Genomic DNA, 23,986 nt, shown 5'->3' on the forward strand with positions numbered 1-23,986 from the left:
CAATTCATCTACAAAAGACAATTCCATGGAACAGACTACTCTGAAAACAGTGGCTGTAAACTTTCACTCCCCAAAGAGTTGTTTGTTGGTCACATCTCTGTACTGTCCATCTCCCTCAGAGAGGGACTCCGGGTGTTGTAGAATAAAGTGTTAAAGTATTGTTGGAAGAAATGTCCATCTGGGTTCAGTTCCAACTGGGGAGAAAGACACTGGAAACAATGGTGGCTATTTGGAATGATGGTTTTAATGGTGGACAGGACCACATGGTTTGAGGTCCTGGGCAAAAAGTGCAGAGATGCTGAGAGTGCCTGGGATTTATGCCCTCTCTGGGTTGTGTTTTGAATCCCAAGTTTGACTGAGTCTTGCGGGGTGATGTAATCTTCCCAGGTGCCATGGGGTGAGTTCTGTTGCTAGCTGGGTCCTATTATGTCCTGGAGGCCATGTTTTTGTGTTGTAGATAAGCTAGGCCAGACCTTAATGGCCCATTAACAAAGGTGGGGGTGAGTTTCTGCCTCCCTTTTAGGGGAAATATTCTGCCCTTTTAATATTTCCTAAAATATTTCATTTTTGTAGGAGGGGATGGGTGCTAACGTCCTACAGTAATAAAATGTATATAAAAGTTAAAAAAATAAATAAGAGAAGCCAACAAATTAAAATTAGTTAAAAGGTGAAAACAAGAGCTGTGCTAGTAAATCTCACAATGTATTTCTCTTCTCTTCACAAAATGTGAAGAGTGGGAAATGAGCAGAGAAGGAAGAGAACAGAATATGCTTCTCTGGCCAGGACTCATCTTGATGGTATATTACAGTCTGCATTAGGAGAAGGCATATATTGCTTTGGAGATCACTGGGCTCCACAATGAACTGATTTATCTCAAGAGCCTGGGTTCACATAACACAGTATTAGGGGACTGGAGGCTAAAACATATGATGAACAGCTGCAGGAATTGGCCATGGCTAGTCTAATGAAGAGAAGGACCAGGGGGAGATATGGTAGCAGTGTTCCAATATCTGAGGGGCTACCACAGAGAGGAGGGTGTCGACCTACTTTCCAAAGCACCTGGAGGCCAGACAAGGAATAATGGATGGAAACTGATCAAGGAGAGATTCAACCTAGAAATAAGGAAGAACTTTCTGACGATGACAGCAATCAACCAATGGAACACCTTGCCCTCAGAAGTTGTTGGAGCTTCATCACTGGAGACTGTCAAGAAGAGATTGGACTGCCATTTGTCAGAAATGGTGTAGGGCAGTGGTAGTCAACCTGGTCCCTACCGCCCACCAGTGGGTGTTCCAGCTTTCATGGTGGGCGGTACGGATTTTGTCCGATATTGAAGCACTTTCCTTTTTAAAATTTAATTGACTTCCCTACTTTATAAATCACTGGTGGAACCGGTATGGAACCGGTGGGCGGTTAGAAAATGTTACTACTAACAGAGATACAAAATTGGTTGGTATAAAAAGGTTGACTACCCCTGGTGTAGGGTCTCCTGCTTGGGTGGTGGGGTTGGACTAGATGACCTACAAGGTCCCTACTCTGTTAATCTGTTAACAATTCAAACCATAACCGGCCACACAGGATGTGCTGACACAACAAATAAAGAATTCTGTTCTGTTCTGCTCTATTCTATATCCTATATTCCAGTGTTTTTCAACCACTGTGCCGCGGCACACTAGTGTGCCGTGACATAGTGTAAGGTGTGCCATGGGAAAAACACTTTATATATAGTCAATATAGGCACAGAGTTACATTTTTTTAACATTTTCTAATGGTGGTGTGCCTCGTGATTTTTTTCATGAAAAAAGTGTGCCTTTGCACAAAAAAGGTTGAAAAGCACTGTTATATTCTATCCCATCCAAACCTATGATCTTGGGGATGCGGCAAAGATTGTACTTTTGAAAAACAGTCATAAGTCAGGAAACTTCGAACGGTCACTAAATGAACTGTTCTAGGTCCAGGACTGGGTGTAGCCAAAGCATTGCTGAATAGTGACTGATAGCCCTAAGGAGGAAAGACGGGGGGAGGAGGGGAGGGGACACGAGGGAGGGGTCAGAACGAAAAAGCGCGCCTTCTTCCATTCACCGCCCCTTCGGATGACGCAAGGAATACTGGGAGTTGGAATTCTCCCGTCCGGCGAGACAGATTGGCTTGGGAAAGTCCCTTCGGCTTCTCCCTCCCTCTCCGAAGCTCCTCCCCTTCAGCGCCGGCCTCGGTTGCCGTGACGACGAAAGCGGCGTTGCCGGTTGCTAAGATGGTGGGCCGGCGGCCGCGCGGCTCCGGAGCCCGCTGAGGGGGCTTCTCTGGGTGCTTCCCAGGCGGCAAGTGGGGCTCGCGGGGACCCCGCTGCGGGCAGTCCGAGGAGCCCCGAACGCGAACGCCCGAACCCTGTCAGACCCACCGCGCGCCGGGGCGTATGACTGGGCCTGTGTAGGGCGGAGAAGAGGATGGCGGCGGAAGGCTAAGGGTGGATGGAGCTTGGCGGCGGCGGCGGTGGAGGCGGCAGCAGCGGCGCTTCCTACTACCCCACCTCCTGGAGGCCGGCAACCGCGGTGGCGGCAGAGCGCAGCAGCCCGGCTTTGGGGAGGGCGCCCGAGGAAGTTGCTACTGCCGGAACCGACCTCTCCGCGGCTGCTCCAAGCTGGAGGAAAGGCTTGTCGGAAAGTGCCCCGCCGCGGGGGCTTGGCCGCCGGTCCTTGAACGCCTTCGTCCCTTGCACGTATCCTCCCAGGTAGCTTGGAAGGCAGCCGGGGGTTTCGGCTGGAAAACAGGCAGGCAGGCAGGCGGGCTGCATTGTAAGCTGAGAGAGGCGTGCTTTCAAATCGGGCTTTTGTTTCGAATTGATTTTAAAATCTCTGGACTGCAACCCCCAGAATTCCCTCCTGCTAGGGAAACGTGATTTGGATTCCAGTAGAAGGGAATGAAGCTAGTCGTTGATTTACAACAGTTCGTTTAGCCACGATTCATAGTTAACAACACTGAAAAAAGGGACTTGGGACCGTTTTTTAGAATTGAATTGAATTCTTTATTGGCCCAAGTGTAAGCTGACCAGATTTTCAGATTGGAAAAGAGGGACGCCTTTGACCGGGGGGGGGGGGGGGGGGGGGGGGGGGGCTTGATTAAAAAAATTTTTTTTGTCAAAAGGTCACCCCAGGACACTGAAACCAGCATAAATATGAATCTGTTGCCAAACAAAATTTTGATCACGTGACCATGAGGATGCTGCAACGGTCGCTAAGTGTGAAAAATGGTCATCAGTCACTTTTTTCAATGCCATTGTAACTTTGGTCACTAAATGTTTTCTTTCCCCCTCCCCGAGACTCCTCACTTCTTCCTTCATTCCTCTTGCTTATCTACCTTCACCTTATCCGTCTTCTGCTCTTTCCCTCCCTTCCTTTCTCCTTCCATCCTCTCTTCTTTCCTCACTCACTCCCTTCCTCCTTTTCTCTTCCTTCCTCCTTCCATTCTTTCAGCTTCATTTCTTTTGCCTATCTACCTTCTATGTCTTTTTGCTCTTTCCATTTCTCTCTTCCTCTTCGCTTCTGTTCCTTCCTCCTTCCCTCCTTTCCTATTTTCCTTCTGCCTATCTACCTTCACCTTCTCGGTCTTTCTGCTCTTTCCCTGTCTTCCCCTTTCCTCCCTCCCTTCTTTCCTTTCTAGTTCCATCTTTTCTTCTTTCCTCTCTCCCTCCCTTTTTCTTTTTTCCTTCCTTCCTCTTTCCTCTTGCCTATCAACTTCATCCTCTTTGTCTTTCTGCTCTTTCCCTCTCTTCCCCTTTTCTTCCTACCTCCTTCCCACTTTTCTCCCTCCCTTCTTCTTTTTCTTCTTTTTTTCTTCAATCTTCCTCCTTCTCCTCCCATTCTTTCTCCTTCCATCCATCTTTTCTCCTTCCATCTTCTCCCCCCTCCCTTCTTCTTTTTCCTTCCCCCCTCCCTCCCTCCTTCCTTCCTCTCCTTCCCTTTCTCGCACACAGGAAGGGGAGGGGAGGCTTTCTAGTCGCTTTCACAGCATAATTTCTTTATCTAACTTTTAAAAAACAGTGTGCAAATCAAACTTGAGATTTTCGTAACCTGCGAAGCACCAAGTTATTATCTTCTGTTGTTACAAATTCGCAGCTACTCCATTCTTTCCGATAGGGAACTGCATTTCCCAAGATGCCTCAGGTCCTCAAAGCGCTGAACGCGGTTTTGCAATTGACTCCAGCGAGGCCTGGTAGCCGCCGGCTGGGGTGGCTGTCAAGGCGCTGACAGCGGAGCAGACGCGCCGTTTGTTACTGCTTCCAGCAATCGAGACGGACGAGGGAAGAGGCGGTGGCGGGAAGCAACCAAGCCTTGCAGACTCGCTTCCCACCGCAGCACAGGGGCCACACAGGCGTGATTGCTTCCCACCCGGAGGTGGCGGCAAGAGCAGTGCGTTGTTGTTGGTCCATGGCTGGAGCCGGGCAGCGACTGTAAGGACTGCTCGGGCGAGGTGCGGAGGAAGAACAGAAGGTCCCTAACGCCCGCGATGACGGCTCCAGCCATGGACGAGCAGGCTGGCCCCAACAACAACAACGCGCTGCTCTTGCCGCCACCTCCGGGTGGGAAGCAACCAAGCCTTGCAGACTCGCTTCCCACCGCAGCACAGGGGCCGCACAGGCGTGATTGCTTCCCACCCGGAGGTGGCGGCAAGAGCAGTGCGTTGTTGTTGGTCCATGGCTGGAGCCGGGCAGCGACTGTAAGGACTGCTCGGGCGAGGTGCGGAGGAAGAACGGAAGGTCCCTAACGCCCGCGATGATGGCTCCAACCATGGACGAGCAGGCTGGCCCCAACAACAACAACGCGCTGCTCTTGCCGCCACCTCCGGGTGGGAAGCAACCAAGCCTTGCAGACTCGCTTCCCACCGCAGCACAGGGGCCGCACAGGCGTGATTGCTTCCCACCCGGAGGTGGCGGCAAGAGCAGTGCGTTGTTGTTGTTGGGGCCAGCCTGCTCGTCCATGGCTGGAGCCGGGCAGCGACTGTAAGGACTGCTCAGGCGAGGTGCGGAGGAAGAACAGAAGGTCCCTAACGCCCGCGATGACGGCTCCAGCCATGGACGAGCAGGCTGGCCCCAACAACAACAACGCGCTGCTCTTGCCGCCATCTCCGGGTGGGAAGCAACCAAGCCTTGCAGACTCGCTTCCCACCGCAGCACAGGGGCCGCACAGGCGTGATTGCTTCCCACCCGGAGGTGGCGGCAAGAGCAGTGCGTTGTTGTTGTTGGGGCCAGCCTGCTCGTCCATGGCTGGAGCCGGGCAGCGACTGTAAGGACTGCTCGGGCGAGGTGCGGAGGAAGAACGGAAGGTCCCCAACGCCCGCGATGACGGCTCCAGCCATGGACGAGCAGGCTGGCCCCAACAACAACAACGCGCTGCTCTTGCCGCCACCTCCGGGTGGGAAGCAACCAAGCCTTGCAGACTCGCTTCCCACCGCAGCACAGGGGCCGCACAGGCGTGATTGCTTCCCACCCGGAGGTGGCGGCAAGAGCAATGCGTTGTTGTTGTTGGGGCCAGCCTGCTCGTCCATGGCTGGAGCCGGGCAGCGACTGTAAGGACTGCTCAGGCGAGGTGCGGAGGAAGAACAGAAGGTCCCTAACGCCCGCGATGACGGCTCCAGCCATGGACGAGCAGGCTGGCCCCAACAACAACAACGCGCTGCTCTTGCCGCCACCTCTGGATGGGGTAGATTGATGGGGTATTTTAGAATTCAATCAGCGCAATAACAACTAAACAGGCAGGCATGCCAAGTGGCACAGGACAGGCAAGAATTTACCAGGGGCTTTTTAATTAGGGGTGGAGGGAGATGGACCTCAATTCAGGACCGCGTGAGGGAGTCCTGTTTTTTCAAGCAAGAATTCTCAAAGAGCAGTTGCTGCCGCGAACGAAAAGCAGTTTTTAACCCCAAGCGCGATGCCACGAATGTCACTATTTCCATCCAAGCCGCCACCACAATCCTTGCAAGCCGGCAAGAAAGCGGAAGCAAGAAGAAAAAAATACATGAATAACCACCCTCCCAAGCAGCCGGAGCTTGCAAATGGCGACGTTGCAATGAGGGTCGTACTCCTGACCCTCTAAAACTCTCGGGAAACTCCTTCGCAGCCACGGGGGGGGGGGATCACAGGAGCAGCCCCACTGGCGGGAGAACGATGGGACGGCTGCGAAAAGGCACAAGGGGAGGGGGAGATTGACAGCAAGGGTTCGTCCCGCCGCTCGCCTTAAAGTTCTCGCCTAGCCGAACTCTGGGGTTGCAGCCGCTGCTCGCCATTCCCTCAACTCAGAGTACGGAGCGCGCGCAAAACCCTGCCAGGCGGGACTCCCCGCAAACCTCTCGCATATTCCCCCCCCTGCTTGCTCCGTCTTACCAGATTTTGGGGGGTATCTGTAGAGGAAATTGGACGGGACATCCACCTCTTCCACTCCGGCGTTCTGCCGGCTGGTGAGCGCTCCCATGCTTCAGGCACGGCGGCAGAGGGTATCGGGGTTGCAGAGGGGGGGCAGAGAGGAGGGGGGTGCGTCAGCTTCCCAGTTCGTGGCAGACCTTTTCTAGCCGGCTCAAAGGACTTCCCCGGACTTGCTTTGCTGAGCAGGGGCTTTAGTAGAAAGGAAAGCAACTTCAGAGCTGGTATCGGGCCAGCAAAGGCTTCCCACTGCCGGCATGACTTTGAAGTGCGGCTTTCCTTCCACGCGGGCCGACATGGAAGGCAAGCCAGCCCTTCAAACTCATGCTGGCACTTTAGTGTGCCCCTCGGCTGCCATTCAGCGAAAGATGTTTCGCTGAATGGCGGGCGAGTTCTAAACTGCCGGCATGACTTTGAAAGGGCTGGATTGCCTTCCGCGCGGGCCGAAGTGGAAGGCAAGCGGCAAGCCAACACTTCAAAGTCCTGCCGGCAGGCAGGGCTGGAGCGAGCGTGCTCCGTCCCGGTGGGTGCATGAGCGGGGCAATTTTCCAGCGCTCCTGTGCCTGGAGAGCTCCCTCTGCATATGAGCCCGGGATCCGCCATTTGCGCTCCCTTCCTCTGCCTCGCCACCCGCCTTCCCTATCTAGGGACTCCTCCAGCAGAAATAGCAGAGTCGCGTCGAGCGCCGCTCTGCCTTTCTCTGTGCTCTTCCCGCCCGGACGCCCAGAGCCTCCCAGCCCGCCCGGCCCGGGGTGAGTCAACTGCAGTGCAGCGGGTGGCGATCCCGCCACCCCCCCCTCACTCGCCCCGCCCGTCACTTACTCTGAGTTTGGAGAAGAAGCGGCGGCCCCAGGTGGCACTTTTTGCAGAGGTTTTTCCACAGCTTGTCCGGAAGTGGAGCTGGAAAGGCGAGCTCGCTCCCCGCTCACTCGCTACGCTACCCCGCCCATGCGAGCGGCAACGGATGGGCGGGGGACTCATGCGGCATGCTAAGCGGACTCCAGCCAATCAGTGAGCTGGCTGGGATGGAAAACTTTAAGCATGCCGCGGTTTTCCATCCCAGCCAGCTCACTGATTGGCTGGAGTCCAGGCCAATCCAATCTGTGAGCGGCAGGCTGGGCTGGCTTAAATTTGTAGGTAGGAGGTAGGATAGAGAACAGAACAATGAGCCAGCCCAGCAAGCTAGCAGCTGATGGGCGGGAGCTGCGAGCGCCAAAAAAAGCGTGCTTTTTAAAAAGGCGGGCGGGACGCGGGAAAATGCGTTGGAAGGCGGGTGTGTCCCGCCAAAAGCGGGACGTCTGGTCACCTTACCCAAGTGTGATTGGACACACAAGGAATTTGTCTTTGGTGCATATGCTCTCTGTGTATATAAAAAGACAAGATACATTTGTCAAGAATCATAAGGTACAACATTTAATGATAGTCATAGGGCGCAAATAAGCAATCAGGAAACAATATCAATATAAATCGTAGGGATACAAGCAACAAAGTTACAGTCCTGCAGTCATAAGTGGGAGGAGATGAGTGATAAGAACGATGAGAAGACTAATGGTAATAGTAATGCAGCCTTAGTGAATGGTTTGACAGTGGTGAGCGAATTATTTGTTTAGCAGCGTTCGGGAAATAACTGTTCTTGTGTCTAGTTGTCTTGGTATACAGTCCTCTATAGCGTTATTCTGAGGATAGGAGTTGAAACAATTTATGTCCAGAATGTGAGAGGTCTGTAAATATTTTCACGACCCTCTTTTTGAATTGTGCAGTATACAGGTCCTCAATGGAAGACAAATTGGTAGTAAATGTTTTTTCTGCAGTTCTGATTATCCTCTGAAGTCTGTCTTGTTGAGTTGCAGAACCAAACCAGACAGTTTTAGAGATGCAGATGACAGACTCAATAATTCCTCTGTAGAACTGTAGCAACAGCTCCTTGGACAGTTTGAGCTTCCTGAGTTGGCGCAGAAAGAACATTCTTTGTTGCGCTTTTTTGATGATGTTTTTGATGTTAGGTGTCTATTTTAGGTCTTGAGATATGATAGGACCTAGAAATTTGAAGGTCTCTACTGTTGATACTGTGTTGTCTAGCATTGTAAGTATTTTCACACTTATGACTGATGCAGCATCCCCATGGTCATGTGATTTACATTTTGATTTTACATTTATGATGGTTGCACTGTCCCAGGATTCACTTGAACAGCCAGGTTTACTAATTTAACAACTGCAATGATTCACTTAACAAATATGGCAAGGAAAGTTGTAAAAATGGGGCAAAACTCACAATAAATTTCTCACTTAGCAACATAAATTTTGGGCTCTATTGTGGTTGTAACTTGAGGACTATCTGTAGTTGGAGTTCAGGATTGAACTGTTATTGTTTCTTAAATAGGCTTATGTTTATGGTATCTTATCTGCAAGAAAACAACCAACAAGTCCAGAGAGCATTAAGAAGCCACTATTGTTTGGATTCGTAGAGACACATTTTAAGGCAAACCCTGTTGTTTCCAAGGGTGCTGTTGTATTCAGAAAGGCATTCAAGAGTTAGGGGGCATAGAGATGGTATTTGTATTTATTTGAAGTTTGTACCCAACAGGTGATTGGATGGGAAAAGAGTATGCTTTCATGGGTTGGAAACAGAATAAGGAACTAGAAGCAGGGAGGTCAAATTGAAAGAATGTTTAAAACAATGCGAACAACTTAAATTGTCTAGAAAGGATACGAAGTTATGAGTAGTATTTCTAGTTATCATTCCATGCTTTTCAGCGTTTGAATTTAAGGAATAAGGAATTGCAAAGAGATTTAACAGGATTTTTGTAAATTTAAGGCATAGGACTGAAAATAGAAGATACAATTCACCGTAGTAGCCAAGTAGGAAATGGATCTCAGAATTACAGGATGTCAATTAAAATGTTAAATATCTTTTGTAAAAAGTTAAATGTCATGATTTGATTCATTAGGAAGGGAATTGAAACTCAAACTGCCAGGGTGGTCTAACATAAATCTGTAGTGCTACTGTACTTGGATGTAGCTCTGGTCATCATTTCTGAAATAATACTGTTCAGCTACAAAAAGGCATATAAAGAAAGATTAAAACACCTGGAACCTGTTAACTTGTGGCTAAGATATGTAAGGCAATATATTACAGATATATACAGTCATGCATGGTATTGAAAAAGTGGATTGCTTTTCTTCCTTTTTCACAACTATAGTTTAGGGTTAGCATGTTGTGCAAATAATAGTTGTCTACTGACTGAAGTTTAAAAGGTTACTATATACATTTGATTAATGTGAGATAGGAGTTGACGTGAAAAGGAAGTTTTATACTTTATGAATAGAATGGCCACTTTCAGGATTTGCATGCATGCATAAGTCTATGTATACTGTTGATGAAGATTTTATGTAAATAGAAGAATTTCAGTATTCATTTTTAATTCATGCAAAACGTGCAGATTGCTTCAGAAAACTAAAATGGGCTTGAACCCTCTGTTAAGTGGACAATCCATAGCAAATACTGATTTTACAGTAATGCATTATGGTAGAAGAAAGATAATCCTTAAAATTGAGAGGCAGTTTGGTTTAGTGGTTAAGGCATCATACTAGAAACTGGGAGACCATGAGTTCCAACTCTGCCTTAGGCACAAAACCAGTTAGGTTTAGGTTTAGGTTTAATTTATTTGTATGCCGCCCTTTTCCCTGAAGGGACTCAGGGCGGCTCACAACTCAAAAGGGAGGGGAAATACAAACAGAGTAACAAAAACATAAAAAACCATACATAGTTAAAAGCACAACAATCATACCATTCGAAGTGGGGCAGCGAGTCTTTAGCCCCTGGCCTGTCGGAACAGCCAGGTTTTAAGGGCTATGCGGAAGGCCTGGAGGGTGGTGAGGGTACGAATCTCCACGGGGAGTTCGTTCCACAGGGTCGGAGCAGCCACAGAGAAGGCTCTCTTCTGGGTAGTCGCCAGTCGACACTGGCCGGCTGATGGAATTCAGAGGAGGCCTAGTCTGTGGGATCTAATTGGTCTAGTGGAGGTAATTGGCAGTAGGCGGTCTCTCAAGTACCCAGATCCAATACCATGAAGGGCTTTGTAGGTGACGACTAGCACCTTGAAGCGTACCCGGAGATCAACAGGCAGCCAGTGCAGCTCGCGGAGGATAGGTGTTACGTGGGTGAACCGAGGCGCACCCACGATCGCTCGTGCGGCTACATTCTGGACAAGCTGAAGTCGCCGAATACTCTTCAAGGGCTGCCCCATGTAGAGCACGTTGCAGTAATCCAGTCTGGAGGTAACAAGGGCACGAGTGACTGTTGTGAGAGCCTCCCGGTTCAGGTAGGGACGCAACTGGTGCACCAGGCGAACCTGGGCAAATGCCCCCCTGTTCACAGCTGACAAATGGTGTTCAAAAGTCAGCTGTGGGTCCAGGAGGACTCCCAAGTTGCGGACCCTGTCTGAGGGGCGTACTGTTTGACCCCCCAGCCTGAGAGGTGGAACACTTGGCCAATTAGTAGGGGGGAAGCACAGCAGCCACTCGGTCTTATCTGGATTGAGTACAAGCTTGTTAACCCCCATCCAGTCCCTAACAGCCTCGAGGCCCTGGCACATCATGTCAATCGCTTCATTGAGTTGGCACGGGGCGGACAGATACAGCTACAGATACAGTTGGTAGCCTTGTCATTCAAAATGTATGTAGTATACACATTTACTGTAAACTGAGCTTGGAATAATATTTCATTTTTTTAGATTGACTATTGGAAAAAGAGCAGGAACCAGAGTAGGGAATAGTAGTCAATTTCTCACAGATTTTTACTATGTTTCTGAACTCATCTATAAGTGACACAGAGCAAAATAAGAGTGGGTAGACCAGGTTTGCTGCTACTTAATTATTCAGTAGTTAATTTAAAAAAAAAGATTGTGAAGATTTACAAAAGAATCTCTTTAGTCTGGTTGTAAAGAACCATACTGAAGCAATCAGAAATTTGTTTCCTGTATACATTAATAGGCTTTGACAGAGATTTATGAACTGTGTAGATAGTGCAAATGGTTGTTTAGTATGAACACTGTAGGAAAACTAATTCTATATGTGTAAATATCTGAAAACAAATAGTTAAGGTTTGAAAGCCAAATTAAAATCTGGTTCATCATTTGAAGTGAAATTTGAAGAATAAATGCCAATAAAATGATTCATTGCTAAGCAGTAGAATGTAAAGAGGTTAGACAAATTCATAGAGAAACAGGGCTTCTCTAGACTGTAATTGTTCTCAAAACTAGAAGCTTATACTCTATTTTTAGGATTTTTGCTAAAGTTTCTTAATCTCGTAATCAGAAATCTAAAGGTTCTTCTTGAAAGAGATTTATCAAAAGAGCGTCATGAGTTGCTGAAAGATCAAAGATTGTTTCGTAATCGAGCAAGAAAACATTCTATAGAAACAAATAAAAGAAGGAGGTATGTAAATAACGGGCTTGCTTTTTTTTTAAAACAGTAATGCAGATTAACTGTTCTCTGTGTATGTTGACTTTCCAGTGTGGTATATGACAGAGCAAGTAGCAGCTTCTCACAGTTCAGTTCCTTTATAAGAAAAGAAGTGTTTTGGATCTTTATTAGGTCTTGTTTGAGTGGCTCTATTTTAAATCAATAAAACTTTTACATCGATACTGTAATGAGAGTTACTGAACAGTGATCTTTTGAAATATTTATATCATGACAATGTATTTTGTTATTTAATTTATATTATTTATATAGCCGCCCATTTCACAAAGGTGACATAAGGTGGCATACAATCATTAAAAACACAAAAATTAATTGTTAGTATATTTATTTTTATGATTGCAAGGTGCAACATGCCTTATAGGAGCTTTTTCAGAACTATTTTCTATGGTAATGGCCCTAGTTTATTCAAAATAAATTTGCAGGATAAAAAAAAAATCAGAAGGCATATATCTGTTACTTCTGGAATGTTCATTTTCAACCACTCTAAAGATACTGCTAAACAAATTACTGTGGTGGGACATATCATGCCTTCAGATAATCAGAATTTTCAAGATTTAGAGTCTGTTTTGTAAATAATGTTAATTGTCTTTAGACCTTATATTACTGTCATATTTTTCCCAAAAGATAAATATAAAATTGAAGAAATAAGTTTTTTTAATGAAATGGACTCTAAATGACACACTTAAATGTAGTTATTATTATTAAAAGCTATAGTTTTTAAATAGACAACTTGAAGAAAAATGGAAAGAGAGTGAAGAAAAAGAACAAAAATTTAGAGAACAAATATTGCTGCAGAGGAAACTGAAACATCAGGAAGCAACTGAAAAATTCCAGCGCAGCCATATTTCATCTTCACAGCGCAAAAAAGGTGGGTAAATTAATTGTACAGTTTAAATATTATTTATAATTTAGCTTGATGTTAGTTAATGGAGATATTGTTGTTATTTTGTGCCTTCAAGTCAGTGTTAACTCCTGGTGACTCCTGGGTTAGTGCCTGCAGTTTTGTTGGTAAGATTTTGAAGTTGTTTCCCATTGCCTCCTTCCAAGGGCTGAGAGTACAATTGACTAAAGGTCACATAGCCACCTTCGGGGCCAAGGCAGAACTAGAATTCATGGTCTCCCGTTTCTAGCCTGATGCTTTAATCGCTACATAAAGCTTGTTCTGCCAGATGAATATTAATCAGTCAAATAAATTCCTGGTCTTGGAGAATTCCATAGAATGTGTTTGAGATGTACACAGAGATGAAAAACAGCAGTGAAATTATGCAATATTAGAGGGTAATTATGGTAGCTTGCTGCATAAAAGCTTTTCAGGTTTTCAAAATAAGATCATTTGTTGACCTGAACTGTATCTGTGGTCATTCCAGTTAACTAAAATGAGGGGTTCTTGCTGCTCTCTGAGTTTGCTTGTTTTCTTGCAGACATTTCATTACCCTAACTAGGTAACATCAGCAGTACTAGTAAAGGAGTGTTGTTTGCTGTCAGTTTATAAAGTTCCTGATTTCAGAATGGTTTTCTGGAGTGTGGTTTTTGCATGGTCTGCATTTGGATGTATTTTAATAGGATCTTTGGGCAGCAGAATGTTATAGCTGTTGGGTTTTTTATTGATTGATTGATTGATTGATTGATTTACCTGTTTCCACTTATGAGAACAGGGGATCAGGGGGTGGATGAAAATGGATCAGAGAAGGAAGCTGGCAGCCATCCTGAAGGTGCTGAATGCCAGCCATCAGGATTGATGTTGATGACCAGTGTACTATGACTAAGTAAGGCTTGACTGGGATAAGGCTCCTGACCTAGGAGATGAAATGGCTGAAGTTGGGGTAATTAGTATATTGAGGGGGTCAGGCAAGCAGAAAGATTCCAGTGGTGAGGGACAAGAGGAGATAAGAGGATTTTGGAGAGCAGGCCATTCCTGGGGAATATGATCCAAAATCTGGTACTGAACCTGTATTCAGGCCTTCTGTGGTCATCCCTGGATGAGTTGAGTAGAAACTAACCTGGCATTAAGCAACAGCACCTATAACCCAAGGCTGCATACGGTCCAAAGACTAGTGCATGGAAACACACTATCCATATTGTATTAAGACTCTGATATTTAACCAAATGTTTTGCCTGTTTTTCACTATAGTACAGAGAAAGCCAGAAAATAAATTGGATGAAGCCCAGAAATTTCAGGTTTCAGGATTATCATCATCTAGAGTCATTGGAAGGTAAATTATTTTACTTAATTCAGAAATAAGGTCAATGAGACAGCAAATGATGATGATGAAATAGTAGTTGCACAAAAATATCTGACATAAATTAGCGAATGTTCTGAAACTATAGTACTTTGTGAACAAAGTATAATAAAGAGGATTGTTAATATGATATTTCACTGTGGTTATTCTTATGCTTACAATTAGATTTTGAATCCCTTAGCTTCTTTGCTTTAGGTATTTGTTATGTAGAACTCTGAAATACCACAGATATTGCCAAAATTCATTTCTTTAAAGTTTTAGTTATTATACTGGCTGTACTCACAGATTCTTCTGGGGAACTTGATACTATTTATCAAATTCTCTTAATTTCATAAGAAGGTATTATCTTCAGCTCTGAATAAACCCCTGTATTCTGAATGTTCTTATTTGTCCTGTTTTATTCTTTGATCCTTACTAGTGTTATACATACTAAGTTCTTCATTTCAGATATAACATTGAGTTTATTTATATTTATTTTTAGCTTGTCTCTTCATTTTTTTATAATGTCCATACAAACCACAAGATTCGGTTTCATTAAGATCTAGCTTTGACATGAATAGTCTAGCTCATGTCAAATCACAGGCCATTTAACCAGGGCTGAATACAAAAAAAGGCTCAGAAACTTGAAATTCTGTTCTTCCCATTATATAGCATGTAAACTTGTCAAACGGCTTTGGATTTTAATTTGAAAAAGAATAGAATAAAATGTATTGCTATACCAGAATTTGCTGGGGATAAATCCATCAGGATTTCAGATGCAAAAGTACGAGGATTTTGATATCAAAATTATTAAAAATGTATATAACTCGAGATAGGTAGATAGATAATGGGCACAGTACTTGCAGGCACAGCCCTCCCTTTTGTGGGAGTGAATTTTACAAATAGGTGCAAATGATTGTATGAGATTTTTTAATATATTGATTGGATAAATATAACTAGCTTCTTGGTGATCAATTTATATAAAAATGGCAGTCATTGTAGAGCTATGAAATGTGGATCAATGTGCATGAGTTTTTGAAAGAAGTTAATAAAACCTAGTGATGATAAGGAGTAGTTTATTTCAGCATTCACACACTGGTTTGTGTAGTTATTGTAGAAAATGGCAATGCGTGTAATGAAATCATGAGCTTGCATTAGGTATGATCTTGGCAAACTTCATCAGGCTGATTGAATGGTCATTTACCATCATTTTTCAGTGATAATTGTGGCACAGGAAATAAATATCACTTAGCCTCATATTTTTGTCATTCTGTGTCTTCCATATTGACCATTCCAAGTCTCTGTTTCTTATGTTTCTGAGAAGTTCAGTCTGACTTGTTATGCCATTCTTCCCCATTATCACTTGACTTCTCTGTTCCTGTTAAAATAAATCTTTGCTCTGCAAAAGGGCAGGAAGAAAAAGAAAACCCAGTGATCTCTGTAGGAAATCTCTCCCATGCCTGGCCCATTTCCTACCCAACCCTCCCCAGTGGAAAGATTGGAGAACGAGGTTGTTTGTACATTTCTTTCAATGTATATGCCCTATTGTGTGTCTGCTTACTCTTTTCTAATCACTTTTCTCCAATCTCTTCACTCTACAAGGGGGAGAAAAAACAACAGGTGAGGTATAGGACAATAGAACTATAACGGTGATCATGTGGCGCAGTGGTTAGGGTGCAGTACTGCAGCCCCTTCAGCTGACTGCTAGCTGCAGTTCGGCAGTTCAAATCTCACCGGCTCAAGGTTGACTCAGCCTTCCATCTTTCCGAGGTGGGTGAAATGAGGACCCAGACTGTGGGGGCAATATGCTGACTCTGTAAACCGCTTAGAGAGGGCTGAAAGCCCTATGAAGCGGTATATAAGTCTAATTGCTATTGCTATGTGACTGTGGGACGCTGTGAAGTTCATAAATGTGGGCATTGTAACTTCATCAGAACTTCAAACAGCTATTGAGTGAGGCAATTAGTAAGTGAGGTTTACTTGAGGTCAAATGCGTACTACTATTCTTAATTACAAACGTATATGAAAGAGTTATGTTTCCAGGTACCAGAGCATAAAGAAAATAGAACAAAAAGGAAACTATGTAGAAATGGACATGTAGGGGGAAATGCCACTATATGGATTTAGGAACACAGTGTTGTACTTATTTTCTGTTATAAATTATATATTCAAAAATACATTTCACATTAAAAGAATAAAATAGTTTTTTAAATAGATTTTTAGATGTGTCTGGACAGGGGCTTAATCTATTTTGTTAGGCTGGTGAAGTACCATCCTCAAATTGAGATACAAGTTATGCATTATTACAGAGGAAGAGGAAAAGATAATAACTACTGAAAAGAAAATAACTAGGAAATACAAGGTTTTTTTTTCTATTATTTTATTGTAAGGTGTTTTTCTTTTTTAAAAGAGGGTCAAACTGATATGTTAAAAATACACAACATCAGAAAATAAACCAGTGGTATAAACTGTTTTTTGACATTTAAAATGCTACATTAAATGAGTAAATAGTATTTCAGTTAAGTATCTAAACATTTCAATGCCATGCATTAACAGAAGGCAGAAAAAATAAAGAAATTCATTTTTAAACACGTGTATGCTTAAGAATCATGAAACCATTTCATAACATAGCCGAGCTGCATAGTTTTAGTTCATAGGTTTGGATAATTTATTTTTTTAGTAAGATTTGGGGAAATTATGTACTAGCTGTTGGCTATTAGATGGATTCTGTTTTCTAGAAGTTGCACTTTTAAGTTGTTTTGAAACAACATTTTGTTCATAAACCTAATATATTTATCCAGAAATAACAATAATGTTTCATCCTTCCAAGCTGTATTGGGCCAAATTCCTCAGCTACCAGAAATGGTCCTTTCCAATGGAAACAGAATTCAGCAAAAGCTATTTATGATAGAACACTGCAGGTAAAAAACAGGATAAACCCATGCAATGGCCAGCTTCTCTTCCAACAAAATCTAAATGAAAAGCAGCATCAAGCACAACACTATTCCGGTAACCCTCAGGTATGATTGCTTTTAACTTTTGATTCTTAAAACAAGAATTCTCAAAATATCTAAGCAGGTGTGCTTAATATTCTAATTGCTTTTGATTAATTCAATAGAAATACCCCGACTTCAAACTAGAATTCCTAAGAAAAATTAATATAACCCTTTCTCACATCAATAATAAAATTAGATTGTAGTTTTTAAATACCTACTGCAATATTATCTATCTCACTAATGTAATCATCAAAAAAGAAGAGATTTCATCCATTTTAGCTTTTCTGTCTTACCGGTATTATTTATATTCTACATTTTTGATGGGGTGCTTTTTGGGGGTAGATGATAATAATAGAACCAATTTTGGACCAGACACCCTGTCCTTTCAATACTGTGCCCTTGGCTGTTCAGAGATCATTTGTACATGTTGTTTTTAAACAATCCTGCTTTTTTTAAAAAAAAAGCAGTCTTATGTCTATTTTTGAAACAATTATATTTAATATCATTGATTTGAATTGCTCCAGCTAGTGGCAGAAAGGATTTACTTTCATTATCAATTTTCCTGCTGTGTCAAGTTGTTTAATCGTCTATCCTTTTAATGAAGTAAATATTTTGGGCTAGAAATTATTCTGGCTAGGCAATTGCTATTCTATTGTACTTATTGTTCAGAAGGCATCTGAGCTAAGGCATTAGAAGGGAAAAGGTTTACAGTTGGTTGAATTATAAAACAATATTGTGACCTACCTTCCTTCCTTCCATCCATCACAAATTACTGATTTTTTTGTAATGAACCCTACCTAGTTTGGCAACTATAGATACTTCCTTTTCTGATTATTCTACATATTAAGATATAAACATATATATATAAATGAAAATACAAGATAATAAATATGAAATTGTTTCCCCAAATGATAGTTATCTTATTTTTCAACTATTACATTTTATTAAACAAAGATTTGTTATATAGCTTTCTATCACAGTATGAATACTGGAAGATGTTTGTTTTTTGTTGCCTTCTCTCATGTCAACCAAAATCATTGGATGTAACAATTGACTACATGAAGAAGTGCAAAAACCAGACAGTACATTATATTTATTTGTTGCAGTTTATTTTGTTCTCTCTGACTCCTCTGTTTGCCATTCTATAAGCCCAGAAGAATTATAAATACCCCAAACTCTTTTTTTAAACAGTAAAGAATCAATCTATTCCTACCATTACTATAAATGAATATAGGTAACACTATAAAAATAAATACAGTTTTCATTTTTAAATCTCGGTGCAGTGCAGCCTCACTGTTATTTTTGTACGCTTATGAATGCTTTATATTTGAAAATAACTTTCTTTTCTATTTTTTTCAAGAAAATCCATGTTCTATAATAAACATTTATGGAACTGTTAGCACCTGCTCAACTTGTTTAATTAGTTCCCTTTTGTAAATAAGGAAAGAACAATATAAAAATTCAGATCAGTTGTTATAAAATGATATAAACATTCTTAATTTCTGTTTTATGGAGTTTTCTAGCAATAAATATACCCAAATATTCTTGCTGGGTAACATATTTATTAGCTTTGTCTATCACAACCAATTTCATAGATAATATATCTAAAGTTATAGCATCAGAATAGAAATATTTTCATGGGTAAATAGATGATATGAAAATGGAAGAACTGTAAGCATGAAATTATAAAGACACATATATGCCAATGCTTAATGTTGAAAATCGTGGCACGTTAAAATTGTGGTACCTAAATATGAAGTTTTCTGGTGTCTAAAAGAAATAAGCCAGCGTTGGCACTCAGTCAGTGAACCCATTTTATTGCCCTGAACTGCTGACCTAAATATTTCTTACTGTTTTTCATGGAATTTCTGAGTTGTCTCTGAAACTGTTTTGATGGAATTGTGTTAAATTATCTTTGTATTTTATTTATTTTTCTTGCACAGGATTTTCATCAAGAAGTAAATGAAATAACCTATTCAGGGAGTGTTTGTAGTGATGACAGCCTTGAGGCTAAAGAACAAAATGGAAGTTGCCCAGCACCCGGGAAAGCCTCATCTTTATCTACTCAAGAGGAGTCTTCCCTCCAGCATCCAGAAGGATCAAAGAGCAAAAGTAAACATTGCTCTGCTGAACACGATGATACTTTTTCTAAAAATCAGCATGTGAATAATTGGCTCAGAAATTTAAAAACTTCAAATATTCAGACGGCCTCCCCTTTCCGTGATATTTTAATTAAATACAATGTTGTCCCATCTGATGAAGTCAGATGCAACCCTGACCTGAAATCATCAGTGCCAACTTCATCTGAACAGAGAGAGTCTGAGACAGGTGCTTCTGATGGTAATCTAACTTCTGTACAAAATAAAACAGAAGACAAAAGCGTTCTGTTGATATATCCGTCTTCAAGCGTAATTACCACAGGGGATCCTTTACCTGCTGACAGCCCTGCAGCCAAATTGCATAAAATATGGCCCGTCCCTAATCCTTCTCCTGCAACTTCAGAACAAGAGAACGTTGAACTTTCTGAAAACAACAGAACTTCATCAACAGAAATTTTCATTCCCAATATAGATTTGCCTAATCAACAGTGGAATGTCACTTCCTATTTCAGCAACAGCTTCTTACTTAATTGCATGCAGAAGGGGAAAGATATCCATGCAGCAAGGTGTACTGAAGATACAGATTGTGTAGCTGAAGGTAAAGGTGAAAAGCATTCTGAGCATGTTAACGTTGAAGCGTCTACATGTGAAGAGCCTTCTAAAAGCAGCACTGATCAGCACAAAGACTGTGAAGAAGGGAAAGAGGCGGAAATTATTATACCTGTGCCCCAAGGAGAGGTAGCAACCAATTTATCTGACCCTGAGCAGCAGAACAATAACAATATGTGTGAGAGAAAAGTGATGAAACTGCCAAAAAGCATTTTAAAAAAGGAATCTAAATACGAACTTGGCTGTTTCAAAGCAATGGTGGTAAACAGAGGTATCAAATTTGGACATCCGCAGCCTGTGTCTTCTGTTAGAGACAGTGTTGAATTGGCAAAAATAAAAGGGAAAGATGGAGAAGTTCAAAGGAATTGTAAAAAGCTTAGGTGGTTTGATGAAATTAACAGAGTAGTGGAAATTAATGAAAAAATTCCAGAGTCCTGTGTTAGTGATATAGCTCAGGCACAACCCCAAGCACCTGGGTTTCAAATTAAAACCACTTCTTCTAAAACTAATCTAAGAAGTATTCCCTCCTGTTTGCTCAATTCTGTTTTTCCGGAAAATAATTCAGAGAATTCTCAAATATCTGCCAAACTTGCTAATGTTGGAAACTCAGAAAGAGATAATGCAATACACAATGTCTTGGTGCCCAAAGGATATCATATTGCTAAACAAGCATGGATGGCACCAAGAAGTGAAGAAATGATACCTTTTATTTATAATTGTGAGCCTAAAAATCCAAAAACTAATCCACGGAAAGGTAGAATGAAAATGATCAAAAGACCAAAATCTGCTAAAGTCCCATCATCAACCATAATAACTAAAAATCGGAAGAGTGCCATCCGACCACAGTCTGCTAATGAAGCTACTAAGATTGTAAGAGCTCCAGGCAAAATCATAATACCCCATCCTCCATGTAAGCCTATACAAAGCAAAAAGCCAGATGAAAATCCTACAGATGCCTTATGTCAGACATCGAATGTGTGTAAGCCTTCCACGGATGCCGAAAATAGTCAGAGTGACAAGAATCTTTTGCCTGAATGTCAAACCTTGGCAAGAGGTTATACAGATGACCCTTCAACTTCAGGTAGTGCTTACCATTCTCAAATAACCATGATCAGACCTTCTTACAGTATATACACCTATGAGCCTTTGACAAAGTCAAAGTGCATTATAAATTCAATTCCACCAGTTGTCCACTACAGCAATATTTCAAGGAGAAGTCCCATGTTCTCAGAAAATGGATTATGTTCGGATCGTATACCAACTGATGAAGAAATCACAATTTTGTGGCAAGGAGTACATCGTGCATTGGTTCAAAGGGATGGTGCTGCTGGTAAGATGCATCTCATTTTTTTTAAACATAAGAATCATTTACATTTCTGATTTTAAAAAATGGGCACAGAATCTCTTCATGGAGAATGAATAATTAAGAGTTATAGATATACCAAAAGAGACTAATTTAATTCCAATTCAAAGTAAGCGGTCCTTTTCCTGTTTCTATACTTACTCTACCCATTGTAGGTTACTGTCTAGCATTCTCCTCAGCATGGATACATTTTCCCCTTTGAGTATTAAGACAAACGTGGGGTGTGGAGAGGACTTTCCCTTCAAGCCTAAGCTCTGTTCTGTGGATCGGCAACGGGTGCGGCATGCTTACCATATTATAGTAGCAAAAATAGAATCCAGCAAAGCCCACATTTTTTTTAAAAAAAAGTTAATATCTCAAGTTAAAATAAAATAACAGAGAAGGATATATCAGCTAATAATGTAATGGCTATGTTTTTTAGTAACTGTAGCTTCTAATTTTTTTTATCATAGCATGGTAATACCAAACACTGAATGCAAATAGTCCTTGAAATTATGGAATTATAGAAGAATGGAGGCTGCCCATGATGATCATGACAGCATAAAAAGGGACACCCACATGACTGATCTGATTTTATGACTATTTTGCAGCAATTGTTAAGTGAATGCCAAGGTTATTAAGTGAATCCATTGTTTGGCGGCTGCCATTTTTGCTGAAAATAGGCATTAAATGTCAGTTTTCAGCAAAAATGTAAATCACAGTCATGTAATAGCAGGATTGGAGGTGATGACTGCGCTGAGCTTGGGGGGGGGGGTTCAAATTCATCATCAGTCATCAGCCCCACGTGCCTACAAGAGATCTAAGTCCAGCCCACCTGGAACACCTTCTTAATTCCCGCTCATTTCCCTTGGCTGTTAGTAGCTCAGATTTTTGTAGAGAGCTTAAGCTTACAATAAATCTTTACAACTGCCAGAATCTCCTGATTTCCCTGGAACTTGACAGGGATGCTGCAAATGGCTATAAAAGCAGGCCAGTTGTTGAGTGTCTGAAATACAGGTGTGTGATTGCAAAAATCAATGATCAGTTGTAACTTGGGAACCAGGTTGTAAGTACCTTTGGGGCAGTTTGTCTTAACTTTGGTCACTAAGCGACTGTTGTAAATCAAGGATTACCTACAACTATAATCAGAGGATCTTTCTCTAATATCTATATCTTTATTGTCATAGATAAAACTGTTAGTCTTAAAGCAATTATTGTTAATATTATTAATACTATGAGTAGTGATATTAATAATGGCATTAATAGTTCTCTCTCCCTCAAAGGAAACAGGTACCAGTACCAATATGCTTGTTTGTTTTTAATAAATTAAAATGTCATATTCCTGGTTTAAGAATAATAATTCTATATTCTCAAGCTGAATTAGGCTGATGTAATTGGATTATTTTCTGGTTTCTTTTATTACTTTCAGGTGATTCACAGCATTATGCTTCCTTATGCAATAATTCAAATAATGGTGACTTGCAGCACGCTAGATCTAATGTGTCTCACATCACTATAGATGGTGGCCATCTGATGAGCAATATGAAATCAGGTGTTAGGGTGAATCCTATTATGTCTTCCCAACCAAGTGGTAAGATGTTTGTTGCCAGGTTTTTATGTTGAAAGAATGCCAAAGGATACACTAAGTGCATGTCTTCCAGTCAGTGAGCTCTTTATGCAATTCAGTAAATAAAAACCTTCTTTTAATTAGTGTAATATCTCGAAATCTGCCAATTTTATCAGCGTAAGTTATTTTTTAGTGTGTGAAAAGCTTATGGAAATGTATATTAGGAATAGGTATTTATATTGGAGGAAATGTCAGTGGTACTTTTATTCAATAATTCTTTCTTCCTTTACTTGTATATTACTTGGGATTGTTTCTGTTTCTCTTTTCCAGAACATTCAGACTAAAAATGCTGATCAAGTTTTAAAAAACCTATACCAGAAATGAACTGATTATGATTAACAATTTTCTTTAGCTTTCAACTCTGCTAATTGTTGATGTTTAGAACCTGCCACTACTGATAAACCAGAGTGCTGGTTGATTGGTTGGTTAATCTAACAAAAGCATTCAACCCTATTGGTTGATAACCATGCCTTAACCATTCTCATAACTTTCAGTTTAGGCATATAATTCATTGGATGAACCCATATTTTGGAGGAAACAGCAGATTCTATTTTCAATTTCTTGTGATAAAAACTTATGTTCTAGTAAGACTAAGAAAAGCCCTGCTATACACTTTGGAAAAATTATGCCTTCTTCAAAGTTAAACAAAAATCAATGATTGAATCGTGTTTCATTTTTTAGAAGGAAGGTGCATCTGTTGAGAAAACGAGCACTGGTTTTTAATCCTTTTTCTCTCAGTGTTCTACTAATTTTTGTTTTTCCTTATACTCTCGTTGCAAACTTGACATACAAAAGAAAGTGGGTGTGTGTATATATATATATATATATAATTTAGGAAATCTAGCATTACCAAAATAATTTAAAGATTAAAAAGAGATTATGCAATCTATGCATTACTTTCCCCACTTAATCTAGGTAATCATTGGGTTAATTTGGGTTTATGTAAAATTTGTGTGTGTGTGTATGTGTGTGTATGTATGTATATATAGATATAGTTATAGATATAGATACACAATATTGCCAAAGGTATTCGCTCACCCATCCAAATAATCAGAATCGGTGTTCCAATCACTTCCATGGCCCCAGGTGTATAAAATCAAGTACCTAGGCATGCAGACTGTTTTTACAAACATTTGGGAAAGAATGGGTCGCTTTCAGGAGCTCAGTGAATTCCAGAGTGGAACTGTGATAAGATGCCACC

The 23,986-nt window shown here is 41.8% G+C and overlaps 1 protein-coding gene across 6 annotated transcripts in view; it reads left to right on the top strand.

Moving 5' to 3' along the window:
- The first annotated feature begins 2,228 nt into the window (after positions 1-2,228).
- Positions 2,229-23,986, top strand: part of CEP126 (centrosomal protein 126) — a 29,799-nt gene continuing 8,041 nt past the window's right edge. For 5 of the 6 annotated variants that reach the window (XM_014054600.2, XM_087721128.1, XM_087721131.1 and 2 more), the window contains exons 1-7: positions 2,229-2,716; positions 11,729-11,848; positions 12,619-12,761; positions 14,025-14,106; positions 16,943-17,132; positions 19,052-21,146; positions 22,588-22,749. In XM_014054600.2, coding sequence (XP_013910075.2) covers positions 2,469-2,716; positions 11,729-11,848; positions 12,619-12,761; positions 14,025-14,106; positions 16,943-17,132; positions 19,052-21,146; positions 22,588-22,749 — 3,040 coding nt within the window. In that variant the 5' untranslated portion in view covers positions 2,229-2,468. The remainder of the gene's footprint in view (positions 2,717-11,728; positions 11,849-12,618; positions 12,762-14,024; positions 14,107-16,942; positions 17,133-19,051; positions 21,147-22,587; positions 22,750-23,986) is intronic. The other variant, XM_087721133.1, reaches the window with a different exon arrangement.

Source organism: Thamnophis sirtalis, unplaced genomic scaffold, assembly GCF_051295495.1.
Source record: "Thamnophis sirtalis isolate CommonGarterSnake01/CBP01778 unplaced genomic scaffold, rThaSir2_p1.2 scaffold_8, whole genome shotgun sequence".
Classification (NCBI taxonomy): Eukaryota; Metazoa; Chordata; class Lepidosauria; order Squamata; family Natricidae; genus Thamnophis; species Thamnophis sirtalis.